The following is a 16022-nucleotide window of genomic DNA, read 5'->3' as shown; positions in this document are numbered from 1 at the left end:
GTAACCGCTGGGAGACACACACACAGACAAAGACAATGGAATGAGCCAGTTATTTTCCCGATCCACCATTTAATTAGCAATAAAATTACACGGCATCAGCCTGTACACATGTGCATTCCAGCACATATATGTGTGTATATGTATGTATAATCACACAGTCTAATAACAGATCTAAAACAAACATGACCCTTTGTCAAAGCCTATAGGGGGAGGCAATCTGGAAGCAATAAGTCTCACTCATTCTCAAAAACAAAACTGTGCAGATTACTGGGGTCCAAAAATAAAAGCATATGCCGTGCAGACGTAAGACATGAACAGTATGCGTGGCGCAGAATGAAGAGCAGCAAGACAGAAAACCTCACAGAGAGGGGAGGGGGGGGAGAAAGATGGTGTGTATATATCTTGGTTTCAACATTTATGCAACCGTTTCCTGTCAATCCATTGTCTATTTTTGTGTTTTTGAAATGTGCCCTGTCTGTTTGTGTGTTGTTTTACACTACGAGTCAAGCTTACAAAGACAAAAAATCCACTGGGCAATCATCCATTGTCAGACCAAAATAGAACAAAGGCGAATACATACACCCCGAGCGCACATTTTTGGCCACAAGTGAAATCACTCATTCCAGACCCTTCCTTCCCTGTGGAGCCCACAACCTCCATCTTTCCCCTTCCCTTCCCTAATGTTTTTCTCCCTTCTGTAACCTTAACTCTGCTCAAAGAATAGGGATTTGAGAGTGCGACTTAAATTCACAAGCAGGCTCAGCCAATGAAACTGGGATGCTTTACTTTGTGGGAATGTAGGCATAGCAGTATGGGGGAGGGGGGTAGAAGACAGAGAGAGAGAGAGAGAGATACAGAGAGAGAGAGAGAGAGAGAGAGAGAGAGAGAGAGAGAGAGAGAGAGAGAGAGAGAGAGAGGGTCGGACATAACAGGAATTTTTCAGCCAAGAACAAAACATGTGATTAGTTAAGAAGAAACTATTTTGGCAAATCTTTGGGTCTGCTGCTTTGCAGACCACGTGAAAGTTAGAGTAATGTGCATGAGGGTTTTTTCATATACCTTACCACCTTATATTTCATATATACCTTATATTTTATATATATAAAGGTATAGATAGATAGATAGATAGATAGATATACATTATACATTGATATACATACATAGATATACATTATACATTGATATACATACATAGATATACATTATACATTGATATACATACATAGATATACATTATACATTGATATACATACATAGTAATACATTTAGGCCCCTGGAATTGTTCAGATTAAGAAAATGTTTAGATCACATACAATTAACCAGAAATGCCAAACACACTGAAACCATTTAAAGTACAAAATGCATCCAGACACTCCAGGTCTTTTTTTAACCCTTAGATGCATACGTGGGGTCAAAAATGACCCCGGAGGTGGTTTTTTTGCAATATCTTAGTCATTTTAAATTTTTATCATTTAATCTTCCATGTATTCCTCAAATAGGTTGTCTTTGACATGAGGCCATTTGGATTTGTATCTAATTGTTATATTTTTTAAGTAATTGCACTTTTTATGTCAATACCCCACTCTTCCATACGTGGGGTCAAAAATGACCCCAAGCATTTTCTATGGAATTTCAAGGGTTAACCCTAGAAACCTTTGATTTTTATCAACTGTGAATGTCAGGTATACATTTACTGTTGATCCACACATCTAATGCCAGCAGTCTCACCACCCTGAAGGTTATTTTTACACAATAACATACATGTAAGTATTATCATCGTTTTTATACCTCAGAATATATATATGATGACTGGAAGGTATCCCACGCCTACCAACCTACATCACTGAAGCAATGGGAAGGTGTAGAATGACAAAAGCTGCAATCCAGTCACAGGAGAGAAGCAGACAGGGCCAGCAGAAGAGAAAGAGGTGTAAGATGTGTCCAAGAAACAAAGATCGCAAAGCCAGCTATAGTTGTTGAAAATGCAGTGACCCTGTGTGCAGCTCACAGCCAGAAACAAATAGTTTGTAAGAGCTGCTCACAGTGAGAAGAGAGAAGACACGCGTGTGTGTGTACATATGTGTGGACATGCATAGACAGACAGACAGACGGACAGACAAACAATGAATGTTGACGTTTTGATAGCTGCATTGATAGCAATATTTTGATCAAATGAAAGAAGGTGATAAATCAGAGCTACTCAACTTAAGATGGCTCAGGGGCCACTCAGCAAAATTCAGCTGTGTCCAAGGGCCACAAGCTAAACATGTCTATCCTGTTTTGGACATTTAAACAATAATTTTGTCAAATGAATGAAACATACAGAAAACAGATACATTTCCATCCAAGGCCAAACCTCACTGAATAAAAGACTGTCATGCAATGATTAATGATGAAATGATCAGGTTACAACAAAATGAGGCTTTATTCCCAAAAAGATTAGATAGAATCATAACATTTTTATTATATGATAGTGGCGGGCTGCATGAAAATGACGTACGGGCTGCATGTGGCTCCTGGGCCATGGGTTGAGTAGCCCTGTGATTAATGAACATGTAGAACATGAAATTATTCTTGTGTTGACCAAAATATAATAAGAATCATTATTTTAAAACCAAAATGAATAAATATTGCATTAAACACATTGTTTCTAATAGGGATAATTTTTGGATGTTTACTTTTTTTGACCTATTTAAAATATGTTTTTTGATAAAATGTTTATTAAAAGTGATAAATGGACATGTCAAACATGAAATAATTCTTTTGTTGACTAAAATACAATAAAAATCATCATCTTTAACCAAAATGAAAGACATTTCTGAAGTTCACAGCGTAAAACCCATTCATTTCAATTGGGGTCATTTTTGACCCCACTCATGGAAGAGTGTAGGGTTTGGTGAGCCATGCATCTAAGGGTTAATTAGTAGGTGAACTGCTTTTATTGCAACATGACAGTTCTAATAATTGAGAGAATTCAATTTTTGAATGCTCCGGGTTTCATTTAAATATGACTTCTCATATACATGAGAGCTGTACATTGGGTTACAATGTTCTGTTTGCCTATAGGTTTGACACTTGACTGTGTGGCACCTTGATGGTGCAGATGCACATTGTAGATTGAGTCGGGCCATGCCTGCTGAACATTATTGCTCTGGGGTTCAATAAACTGAGAAATTTCCAAAACTTCACAGTTTACTATCACAATTAAAGGCTTCATTGGTCTAACACTGCATCATTAATATTGACACCTGTGGTGACATAATTTGCTTCACACGGTGCACACTGTCTGACTGCACCTCACCCACCTGACTGAATCAGACAATCAGCATCGCAGTGTTAACACGGGAGAAAGGTTTCACTCCGTCTCCCAGACCTGCAGCTATTGTCGGCTATTGCACCAGTGAGATGTTAAGAGAATCATGTTTCGCAGCCTGAGCTCCTCTGCACAGCCGCCTCACGACACCCCTCTAGTGGTGAAAGTTTAGCACAGCGCCCCCATCCTGTGACGTACTCGATATGCTGCACACGAGCTCATTTAGAGGAGAATCCAGCCACTGCTACAGAGTCCTTTCTTTCATATCCTGATATTTGTCTCTGTCATTGTCTCTACATCGGTGATTTTGGCAATAGAGGAATGCTGTCTAGACTCATTTAAGCTCAGACAGATGGCACGACTCATATGGCAGATCAGCACTGATGTTATAAATAGTGATTCATCTCCACTGTATTATTTCATTAGATTTTATTAGCTTCTAAATATATAATTTCATCTTGGTTAATGGCAGCACTGACCCTTTGTTTGTGCCTGTGTTTGCGTATGTGTGTCTGCCTGTGTGTCTGTCTGTCTCCAGGAACCAAACACAAAACTATTCTGGAGGCACGGAGCGGGCTGGGGCCCATCAAGGCATATCCTCGCCTGGGCCCCAAGCCCAGTGGCGAGCAGGGAGGGGGGCCAGTGGACCCCAACACTCAGGAACGAACCTTCCACTGTGAGATCTGCAACGTGCGGGTCAACTCTGAACTGCAGCTCAAACAGGTGGGACGACAAAGAGCAGCATGCAGCAACAAAACATGGGATTATTTAAGAAATCATCTGGGCTGATGCTCTGCAGACCACGTGCAGAGAATTTCTCCGTTATTCAGGACAACATCACAAATTCAGGCCTGAATGGAACAGGGCTTGTTCAAATTAAGACAATTGTCTGATCACATGAAATGCACAGAGATGCCAAAACATCTTCTGAAACTATTCTAACTAAATATTCTGAATATATCAATGTTACCCTGTGGTAGTGCATTCTGAATATTTTGATTCTGATGTATAATCCATTTGTTAAAAAATAAATTAAGAAATAGATGCTCAAATTCTTCAGCCAGTGTTTTTAAAATGCAGGTGATTCTTTAGTCAAAATAGTTACTCAGCAGCTTGGAAACAAAGAGTCCTCAGATTATAATAATATAACAGGATATGCTTTGTTTTCATGCCGTCAGTCATTTTGTGAGTTCAGATGTGACTTTTTTAAACACTAGTTGTCTCATTATGGCTCAAATTTTCAGTTTCATTGCAGCAGCACTTAAATTCAGGTGTTTTATCTTGTGTCTATTCAAAATATGTGACATCTATTCACACACATTCCAACAACTGCATACAACCCATTATTTTTACATGACCGGATCTTCCCTGCCTGTCGGGTTAGCCAGTCAGTTTGAATGCTGGAGTCGATGGTAAATTAGTTATGATTGTCTCATCTGTCTGGAAGTATTTTTACTCAGGGAAATGGTAATAATTAGTGATGCAGACTCACACTGCCGCTGTCTGTGTGCCTTCTCCCTGCAGCACATATCAAGTCGAAGGCACCGGGACGGTGTGGCGGGCAAGCCTAACCCCCTCCTCAGCCGACACAAGAAGCACAGGGGAGCTGACCTCACGGTAACCTTTCACCTTTCACCTTTCACCACTCAGTCCCAACTGCTCCTGTGACACAGTTAGCAAACCTGAGATCAACAGATCAGATAACCAGTGTTAATCTAGGTCATGAGGTCTGCGAGGCCGTGGAGTGGTTCATGCTTGTTCATGCTTTAATCCCCACCAAAGCCCTCCAGTCTTTCCATCTCTGGCTGTGTCCCCTTCCTGGAAATGTTACTTGATTGAACTGAAAACCGTTGCAAATATAACAGATCAAAAAAGTTCAGAGATGAAATTGAAGTTCTGTATCTGTTATCCCCTCCATGTGTTGACCTTCTGGAACTAATCATTTTATCCCTCTCTCTGCTTCTCTCCTTTTCTCCTTCACCCTCCCACCTATCTCTCATCCGTCCGTGCCCCCTCTTGCCCTCTTTATCTCTCCATCCGTTTCTTTCTTTAGTCTTCTTTGACCTTCTCCAAGGATCTCACCAAAGCTTTGGGTGCAGGGCTCTTGCCCAGCCCCTTGGCTGTTGCTGCAGCAATGGCCGCTGCAGCTTCCTCAAACCCACTGGCTCTCCGTGCAGCAGCTCCCGCCCCCCACCCACACCACCACCTTTTGCAAGGCCCGCCTCTCAGCCATGCCATCCTGAGACCCGCCCCCGGGCCCATCCGCACCACCCACGGGCCGATCCTCTTCTCCCCTTACTGACACACCTCCTTTGACCTCGGCCAGTCAGGAACAGCCACTCCAAAAGCACACTGTGAAGAAATAAACATAATCAACAGCAATTGATAGGGGAAAAAATCCAACCATTTAATAAATATCTAGCTGAGAGAAAAGCAAGGGAAAAGAGCACCTGAAAGGAGGAGAAGCATATGTCTCTTTTTTCCCTTTACCTGAAGCTCTCCCTCCATTTCAAAGACTTCTGAGTGATCGGCAGATGGAATGAGCAGAGCAGAGATATTCATTATGCATTGAACTCCCTTGTACATCTCTCGCCTCCCCTCGCCCCTCTCCCTTGCACTGTGGCCCTGTCACGGTCGCATCGATAACTACAGAACAAACTGGCGACACATGCGGATCTTTCTAGAACACTAAACCACAGCTAGTGTTAAATAATTATGCTGGGCCAAGTTGGTTTTTTCTCCAAGTCTTCATGGTTCAATGTGTTCTTCTCATCCTATGCACCTTCAGAAACCAAGACAATAATGTTATGTCAGTAGGGTAGCTGCTTCCATTGGTCTTTGCTATAATCCACGTGCGTGCGCCCCATAGAGCTGTGGCGGCCTCCACGGTACTGTACATGTCTCTCTCTGCGCCCGAGGCCCGCAGCACAGGCAACACTCTTCAACACGTGATACTCGGTCCTCGCTAGATACAACATGACTTTAGCTGACGGGCAGGTGGTAGCTACATCTGAACATGTGTGATGGTGGGGGGGTGAGAGAGCAGAAAAGTGACTGTAGGGGATTGCACGCCCCTGTCATTTCCTGGGAGGGTGAGGTGAGAGGAGGGTTGGCATGGGTCAGTGGACTGATTGACCTCAGGCAGCATGCAGACACACACACACACACACACACACACACACACAGCCCCAAACGAATCTGTGTTTCAAAATAGACTGTACCAACAAAGACGGCCAGGGGCACATCTGTCAACCTCCATAACACTCCAGAAGGGCCTCACTGAAAGCGAGAGATGGTAGGAGAAACCGCAGAAGTCAAACATCGGTACATACTGTACTGTTCTCACATTATTTGCCACATAATCACTATTTTGACCCAAAGGAATAGCTTGTCTGTATGTTAGATAGATTACATTTTATGGCAAGTTAAATATTTGTGCTGCTTCTTAGGATATACAGTAGTGAGGACATACTTCCTGTACTCTAAGAACTCAAATCCTATACTGTAAGAGCTGCACTCTGTCCAGAGTATGGTTCATAGACATTAGGGGAGAAACTCTGGTGGTGAATTCTGTTCACATCCAGCAATTATATAGCAAGGTCATCCTCACATCTCCCTGCTCTCCATTCACAGGCTGATTCACAGTGTAGGTGGTGAGATATGAAAAAGTGTGACCCTGTGTACCACGCTATTTATTTCCCCTTCTCCTCTCTGCATGTGGCCTTGCACGGGAGTCCTGCAGGGTCAGACTTCTGCATCACTGGGTTGACCTCTCCCCTTCCTGTCCTCCCCTCCTCCTCACCTCCCCCCGTCTTTCACACCCAAACGGTTTATGTGGGGCACGCTGACATTGACAGCCGTAATGGTGCCAATTAAATGTCCGGGACGTCGAGAGGGAGGGAATCAAAAGAGAAAAAGAGGAGAGCAAAATGAGTTCGCAGTGGAATGACGCTGAACAGGAGTGACGACCGAGCGAGAAGCCCAGCGAGGTCACCCCGAGCAGGACCCGCGATGCCCCGGCCCAAGGCTCTCTATTGATACTTCCTGTCTTACAACTGAAAGCCATGAAATGCACCATGATTTGTTTTCCTTTACAGAGACTGGTGAATGCTCTGTGTTTCGTTTTGGTTTCTTTTTTTTTTTTTTTTTTTTTTTAGTTGGGATTGTTGGTTTGCATTTGTAGCACATAGAGTTATAAGAGAACAAAAATTAGCAACTGCGCACATCAAGAAAAACCGAACAAACATATTTTTTCTAGGTGGGAAATGTTGCAAACACACTCGGGAAGGGAAGAGAAGGAGGGGGTGGAGCGGTGCGAGGGTTGACGGTTTGATTGCTGACCCAGACAAACGGACTGACCGACTCGGTGGGGAAGCCACAAAGGTAGCAAAGCAGACACAGACCTACACTGCTGAACACCTTCAAACTATCACCCTGTTCCGATTGAGATGTACACTGTGCCCTTTCATTGAGAAGCAATGAGCTCTAATGTCTTACCTTTGTCTGAATATTGCAATGCAATGAGCAATTTTAAGCAGAGTGAGTTGTTGTAGTTGTGACATGTTGTCCAGGGTCATGTGTAAATTGGCAGCATGCCAGCCGACAGACTTCTGTTCTTCCATGAGGAGTACCTGAGGGATCGAGAGAGGGACAGAGAGAGAAAGAGGCGTCGCTGGGCTTAGGGACCGGCCCTTCATATTAAAGGGCCTTATTACTATGGTAATCTCTGCTTGGGGAACAGGGTACAACGCCAGGTATCAAGGGATTAAAATAAGATTTGTTCGTCAGGCTTATTTTTCTTAGGGTTAGTTGGACTTTTTGAGTTGCATCGTGTTATTTTTTCTTCTTTTCTGTGTGAAAGAAATATGTTTAAATAAAAATCCTGAGAAACAATATCAATGCCATTACTTAAAGAACACGCTGGCTTGAAGTCAGCTTCCACCATTGTGCTTGTGTTTTTTTTTTTTTTTTTTTTTTTTCTTTTTTTCTTTTTTGATCAAAACCTTGTCGGTGGAGTTCAATTTGTGAGTGAGTTACTATTCCAGGATCCGTGCTCTCCTTCCTGTTGGTGTGTGTTACCATATGTATTCTAGTGTGTGTTGGGACCTGCTCTCTCCCCACTCCCCACCAATCAGAGACAGAGACAACCTGGAACTAAAGTAGCCCATCACTGTCGGGGAGACAAAAACTTGCACAGGTTCAGCTGGGGACGATTGATTTATCGTCCTGGATTCTGTATCAGAGACTTGATCAATGACCCAACCTATTCAGAGTGTTGCAATCTTGTCACTGGTTGTTCAATCAAGTAGCATCCCCACATATATGTTCATATTGTATGCGATATGTTCATATTGTGGTCATCCCCAATGATTCATTCTCATTATTCACCTAAGGGAAATAAATGTTAGATTCCTATTTTCTGGGCAGGTATTTCATGTTAGCTGTGTTTAGGCTACTAGCCTTAGCCTTATTCCGCCCTCAGTCTCTCCCAGAGCAGAGAGAGAGATGGAGAGGCTTTGGTGTAATTTTGTCTTGCCAATAAAGTTATTTTTGAATTTCATTGTCAGAGGGACAAAGAGTTTGTATGGCAAATTGTAGCAATACCTGACTCATTCTGGCTACTCTTGTTTATTGCAATAAGAAGATTAAACAATAAATGTGTATGTGAGTAAAACATTATAAATGTAATTTAAATGGAAAAGAAACTTTATGGTAAATACTATTGGTATCAAGAGAAACCATGGTGGAAAAAAAAAGTAAATGTCAATAAATCATCAAATGAAATAATCATTTTCTGTGTTTTATTCAGAGTCAAGCTGCGACCCAACTTTGTATCTTAAGTTATACGTTATCCAGATAAATACTTAATTTCTCTATGTCATATGCACTCAGTATCTCAGAATATTTCTCTAACTTGTTATGTTTAAGTTACAGAGTTTATTTAATGGCGAATTACCATTATATAATCAGAGGAGTCCTTGCAGAATGAGGAACAAAGTGTTATTAAGAACTGAGAGAGCCCACTTAGTAGAAAAAAAAAAAAAAAAACCCTCAATGAACCATTTGTCTCAGTTATGCCCACTGATTGCTGAAGCTTCCCCTGAACAGCAGGCCTGCAAGGACGAGGCGTAGTTGACCGTGTTGTCCTGTGTAATGAAGAGCAGTATTGTACTGTCTGGTGAGTGTTACTACTTTCCAATAATAGGCTGCCCTCATGCCATGCCTGAGGGAGTCAGTCTGTGGTCCGCCAGACGGCTGCAAGCATTCTTAAAGAGACTGACAGCTTGCCAGCAGCTGCTGCTGTTGTTCATTGTGGCCGTTGACTGTGCAGCCTGGGACAATAACACAAGTCAGCCACTAGATGGTCCTACTGTCACGACCATGCAGAGGGCTGACAGGCATAAGGCAGAGGCTGCTTTCCCACATCATAGCCATTTTATATAGCTGCACTGTGTTCAACAGGCAGTCAAAATGATATAAATATAACACTTATATTACACTTTACTTTGTGTATAATATTTGATGTTAAAGGACATACTTTATCAGTTTGTATACATAAGCAGCTATTGTCATCAATTGAAGAAAATGATTCAAGTACAGCATATATATATATATATATATATATATAAAATATCCTTTTTTTTTTTTTTCTTTTTTTTCAGTGCTGCAGTGCTGCATCAAACATCAAAGGAAATCTCTCTCCACCTGCAAAACTCTGTTGTGTTCACTTGTTGTTTTGGTTTGTATAAGATTTTGGATTGCTAACTGTTTGATTGGATTTGGATCATTCAAGCATACATGTATGTTTTATTCAAAAGGCTTTTAAGTAGTCCACAAGAAATATAAATTACCTGACACATAAACTTGGATACCATTTTTCATTGTAATAGTTTCCTGGAGGTTAAAATTGCTGGGGTCAAATTTACCCCAAGGGTAAAAAAAAAAAAAAAAAAAAAAAAGTTAATTTGAATTTTACAGGAGAGTCCCTGCCTTCCACCCAATGCATGCTGGGATCCAGCCTCACCACAACCCTGATTAGGAATAAGCAGATGTGGCAAATGGATTGATGGATGTATTATCAGGAATCATGAAATGGTTAAAACTGGAATGTATTCACTGGCTGTAACACTGAGAGGCCAGTTGTGTATTGGGTCGCAGCAGAAGGCAGACCCAGCTGCCCTCTTCCTGAGAGGGGAGCTTCAATATGTGACAATTGTTAGGTGGCACGAAGACTCGAAGACATGGTCAGATTTGGATGCTCAAATGGAACTTGAAGAGGCAGCGATGTCTGTGCTTTTCTAAATGGAAATCTCTGGACATGTTCTGAGTGAGAGGGTGACGAATAAACTGAAGTATTTGAAGTATCTGTATGAAGCCCACATATTACATTGGACATGCTGTTTGTGGAAGTAACATCTGAGTTTTTCGCTTGAAGGAGTCCTTGGTAGAGATAGATGGCTTTCAAATCTCATATCCAGATTATCCATGTATTACAGAGATCAATTAAGGAGGGAGGATAGGAAGGAATGAATTGATGAGAATGTCAACAAGTTTGCAAAGTGGGAGCTGTCACAAAAGATGTAGTGTAAAGAAAAATGTGAAGCCTGTACTTTTTTCATTGAACCAGAGACAGTAATGAACTTCCTGAATTCAGAAGTTCAGGAGGAGAATCTAAACTGTTTGAAAGACGAGGGAAGACACTTTGTTTGAACGGGATAAATGTCCTGAGACTGACTGCTTAAAACTATAGAATTTGAGAGCTCAAGTCAAAATGTGTTATATCAAAGTAAAGCCAGTGGTTGATAACAGGATCCAGACATTTTTATTACTGTATTCACAGCCAATGGGAAAAAAATTCAAAGAACTGAAATAAAAGGTTTACCAATCCAGATCAGTTTTGTGAAGGATATATATATATATATATTTTCTGTGTGCTGTGCATGCATTTCCAGTGTAATTTAGAAAATGTGCTCTTCTCAGAGAAATGATGGGCTTGGGGGAAAACAGTTGTAAAAAAAAAAAAAAAAAGCATTCAAATTACAAGTGTACTGTGTCTAAACTGAAGAACGAGACTTTTACGGATCTCTGCTCACATTTACCTCATTTTCACCTTGTTATCTCATGAAATCTGTGACTGAAATATTTAAAACAGAACATCAGCTTTCAAAACACTCTAAATCTGAATGTTAAGCTGCCCAAACTCATATCCACAGTCACTCGTTAATTATGAGCAAGTGGATGGGAGTTACACTAAGGGTGAAACACACAACACAAAACCTTGCCTAAGGAACACACTGAATTATTCACTAGTCATAATACTAAAATGCATTTAAATAACATACTAGCCTATAATTTGAATGCAGAAAATGAGAGAAGAGTCGGCATAGAAATGGGAGAGAGAACTCTGAGTCCTACCCAACAATTACCATAACTGGAAGTAGTTAATTAAAAAAAATCGAAAATGTTAATTCACAGCGACAGTCACTTTCAAAATTAGTTAAACTAGCTGAAGTACACATAGTTAACTCTTCCCCATATCCAAATGGTATCCTAAAATAAGCTCTCTACTGCACCTATCATCATTTATGTGCCATTAGACACAAGATCACCAAGCCACACTACCATACCTCTGCTTCTTATTATCCAAACAACACATTGCATGTTGCATTGCTGTGGGGCGGTGGGATGAAGCCTCCTCCTCTGCTCCAAAAACGCAGTCGCCGTAGAGTGATAACAGTTCATTATGATTACAGGCAAAACACATTCAGGCGTGAAAGGAAAGCAGGAAAGGAAAACAAAACAGCAAGTAAGTGCAATTTCACAAAATAGAAAAAGAAAAAAAAAAAAAGTTCACAGCTGCCAATACTCCTTATGAGGCGTCTAACAGATAACACTAACTCAAATTGTGCACACATTCTGCGCTGCATTTCAACGAAGCCATTCTGAGAACGAAGCAGATGGAGAGTGAACGACCTCATGCATGTGACAGCAATGCAAAATGTCGAGAACCGCCCCACCAACGATTTCATTAGAGGCACAATGAAAAGGCACGCTACAGACTCAGCATGAACGCTCGACACTCTGCAGTGGGTGTTTTCGCTCAGTCCAGGCCTGTGTTCTCTTTTATCCTCGCATAAACAATGACCGTCTTCACTGCAGAGATAATTAGTCCAATCTCCACAGGCACTGGGAGGAGAGAAAATGCACAGCAGAGGAGGAGAGTCACCAAACTCATTTCCTTTAATAGCCAAATAGAGGAATCACATGGATGCCAATTGCATTGTTGCTCTTTTCAGACAATCTTGCTGAAATGTTTATCATCACTATGAGAACACAATATTTTTGTCCCTTTTTTTGGGGATGTTGTTTCGTATTCATAATCTTCCTCAAGTGCTTCCTGCGAGATGTAGATTACACATGACAGAGGGGGCTCATCTGAGAAGGAAACAGTTGCTTCCTATCAGATACTCAGCCTTGATTTCACTCCCCCTCCTCCTCATGGCTCCTCATTCTACCTCACTTTCATTCCTCTTCACTGTCTTTCTATATTGTGTCTTCCCACTCAGACTAAAGGCAATATCCCGCTGTGACAAAACATTTATCGATGCTCACTTGGCCGTAACGTGTCTGTGGCACGCTCGAGACACATTCCTGGAAGACGGATGAGTCCTCTCACTAATATCTTACGCTCCACAAGGAAATTGACTCAATTCTCGAGAATCCACGCCATAACCAAACTCATACGCGGGGTCAAGCATCAATAAAGCCACAATCCTTCAGGTAATCTCTGTACGTGCATGGGGAAGGCCATGCAATATTCATGTAGATGCATGTAACTACAGCTTGTGTGCCTTGTGTGCTCAACCTCAGGGGCTCTAAAATGACAGCTGCCCATTATGTTGTTCTTGCCCAGATTTGCAAGAGATCTTTGTAATGTTTCAGAAATTCGAAGGGGAGCTGACAGCAGCTGGGTGTCTCAGCTGTGTTGGCATGGCAGCGACCTTACCAGAAACAAAAACCGCCATTGTTGGAGGCTGTGGAGAGAACGATCTAGAGTCCTTCATGCTGGAGTAGGAGGTCAACCTGCTTTCTAGCACCAGTGCTGCAGTCAGTCAGTGCAGACCATGGCAGGAGTGAATCTAATTAGACGTCTACAAACAGTGAATAGAGACCATCCAGTAAAATATGGCTGCTGAAAGCTTAGAGCGGTCACATTGATTTTTATCCTTGAGGAAGAACAGTACTTGAGAAAAGGAAGGACTAGTGCAGCACACAGAAAAGTTTCTCAATATCAGCTGTAAATGTCAGGACTTCAAGGTGATCTGTGCAAACTTAGAAAGTTGTTCAGCGTTATTCAATTTCAGATTGAATTGTTTGGTATTTAAGTAAATAAGGAATTCAATAATGTTGCACAAATGCACCAAGTTTTTTTTTTTTTTTTTTTTTTTTTTTTAATAAGACGCCTCTCTTACCATTCAACACAGATGTTCTTGGCATTCAAGCTTCCTGTCAAACATACAGTGTAAGCAATGGATACAGCCACAGTCTACTGCTCTACTAGTGTACACACTGTGCAGCACCTATTGATGTGATTACCCATAAGGCACAATGACTCACAGACGTCCTCCTAAGTATTTGCTATTTAAATCCTCCACAGTACATGCAATGTAAAGCCCGGAGCATTTCAGCAATTGACGGTGATGGAATTGGTGATGAGGTGGGTGGGAGGTGGGGAAACAGTGACACTGGGGCTTGATGGTCAGATATTGGATGTAATGTGAAAGATAGGGCGCCACTTTAAATTAGATGACGGCTCACTGACGGAAGGAAACAAATAATGTTGTCATTCATCAGTATCCTGTTTTGACAGCCACTCACTAATTATCTTCTCTCCTCTGATGCCTCTCTCTCGCTTTCCTCAGGTCTCGAGCTCCGTCTCACTTTTATACTCCGTTGGGATCAAATATTCTGTATCAGATATAACACAGTTTGTTTAATGAACACTCAAGAATACAAACATTAATGCACGAGTGTTTGTCTTTGCCTTTGAGCTTGGAAATTATCTTCAGCAAAAGTTAGCAGTCTCCAGAGAGGAAAGAATAACTAAGCTCAGTGAAGAAAGCAAATCAAAAGGTTTGTATTTGCTGATGTGCAAAATTAAAATAAGAAAAGCAAAACTCAGATTTGGAAATGTTTTGCGTAAATCAGTGTATTACATGGTTAGCATTTCTATCCAGTCGTTACTTTACCTTTTCAGTTCATTGCAACATTCGACATCCGATGAAGCCACATTTGCCATGTTCAGTTTATCAGCACGGTTTATAAAAACTTAGAAAACAACATCATTGTGCTTGCCAGTTCACAGTGGTCAGTCTGTGTGTATCATTTTATATATTTTAATTGGAGAAAATATAAAAAAATATATAAAAAAAATATATATATATAAAAACTGATAGGAAAATATAAAAATATAATTACATATTTTACCCTCTTTCCACTATTTTCCGAGGCAAAAAAAAAAAAAAAAAAAAAAAATCAGGACCCTCATATCACTCTAGAAAAGCAGTTAAACACACTCATAAATCAGAGGATCATAGACGATGTCAGTGTATTTCACGCCTGTAAGACATGAAATATTGCTCAGTGATTATATTGTCACAAGCACTTTATATCTATGGTGAAATCAATATAATGAGGACACGACAAAATAATATGATTACAGTCATACCAGATACAAGATGTGTTTGCGATAGTCATAAGCAACATACATAAATGAGTCTGTGATGTGCTTGTGAGGCTCCTGATAGACTTCAAATGTTCTCTTAGCATCTTATCAATGTTCCAGGCTTTATCTCTGCCATCATACTTTGCCCTCCCATGCAGACACACACACACACACACACGCGGTCAGACGGTCCCACAGTAAGTGAGGTGGAATTAAGGTGGACTCCATTCATCTCTCATGTCTCTGCCAACCCTCTGTGTTTAGGACCAACCTGGAACACCATCCATAACTTTACATGGAGAGAGCAATTTACCTTCATGTCCGGTGCGACAGACCTGGTGCCAGCTGTGTTTACAAGGACACTGTGTGTTATGAACATATAATCACTTTACCAGCCCCAGCATGGCCGTTATGGATGGCACTTGTCACTTACAGAGGAGAGCCCTGGGCCATCAATCTTCCGTCCGTGTCGGTGTGTGTGAATGTCTTACTATGCATTGTGAGCACCAACGTTTGAGAAAAACTGTTCCTGTGAGCACATTTTTGGTTTTGATGATATTTTGTGGGGAGGAAAAAGGGTAGGTTTTAGCTGCACTGGTTAAGATTCAGGTTAAGAATCAGGAATTAGGGTTAGTTTAAGGTTAGGGTTAGGCATAAGTACATTCATTCTCTGTACAGAATGAATGGAAGTCAATCTAATGTACCAACAAAAAATAGCAAAATCAACATGTGTGTATGTGTGCAGCCTTTTTGTCTGTCTGTCTGTCTGTCTGTGGCTCCATGGAAGACAACTCAGGAAAATCAGCAGGATGCCATCTCCTCCTGAATAATCACTCCACAGGAAAACTATGTATGCACATACTAAAAAACAGTGTTGATTGTCTATGTTCAATTCAAAGGTGTTCTTATAAACATTACGATAGGGTTTTTACCGCCATTTCCTAAAAGCAATACGCCTGTGCCTGTATTACGTCTAACATCATC

At 41.2% G+C, this 16022-nt stretch overlaps 1 protein-coding gene across 1 annotated transcript in view; it reads left to right on the top strand.

Annotated features, from left to right (window-relative positions):
• znf385a (zinc finger protein 385A) overlaps positions 1-9103 on the top strand; it is a 68489-nt gene extending 59386 nt beyond the window's left edge. The window contains exons 6-8 of the mRNA XM_030056102.1: positions 3852-4036; positions 4838-4930; positions 5367-9103. Coding sequence (XP_029911962.1) covers positions 3852-4036; positions 4838-4930; positions 5367-5615 — 527 coding nt within the window. The 3' untranslated portion in view covers positions 5616-9103. The remainder of the gene's footprint in view (positions 1-3851; positions 4037-4837; positions 4931-5366) is intronic.
• The last annotated feature ends 6919 nt before the right edge of the window (positions 9104-16022 follow it).

The sequence above is a fragment of the Myripristis murdjan genome, chromosome 7, assembly GCF_902150065.1.
Source record: "Myripristis murdjan chromosome 7, fMyrMur1.1, whole genome shotgun sequence".
Lineage (NCBI taxonomy): Eukaryota > Metazoa > Chordata > Actinopteri > Holocentriformes > Holocentridae > Myripristis > Myripristis murdjan.
The sequence above is the reverse complement of the archived record's forward strand: the minus strand, read 5'-3'. Positions and strand labels throughout refer to the sequence as shown.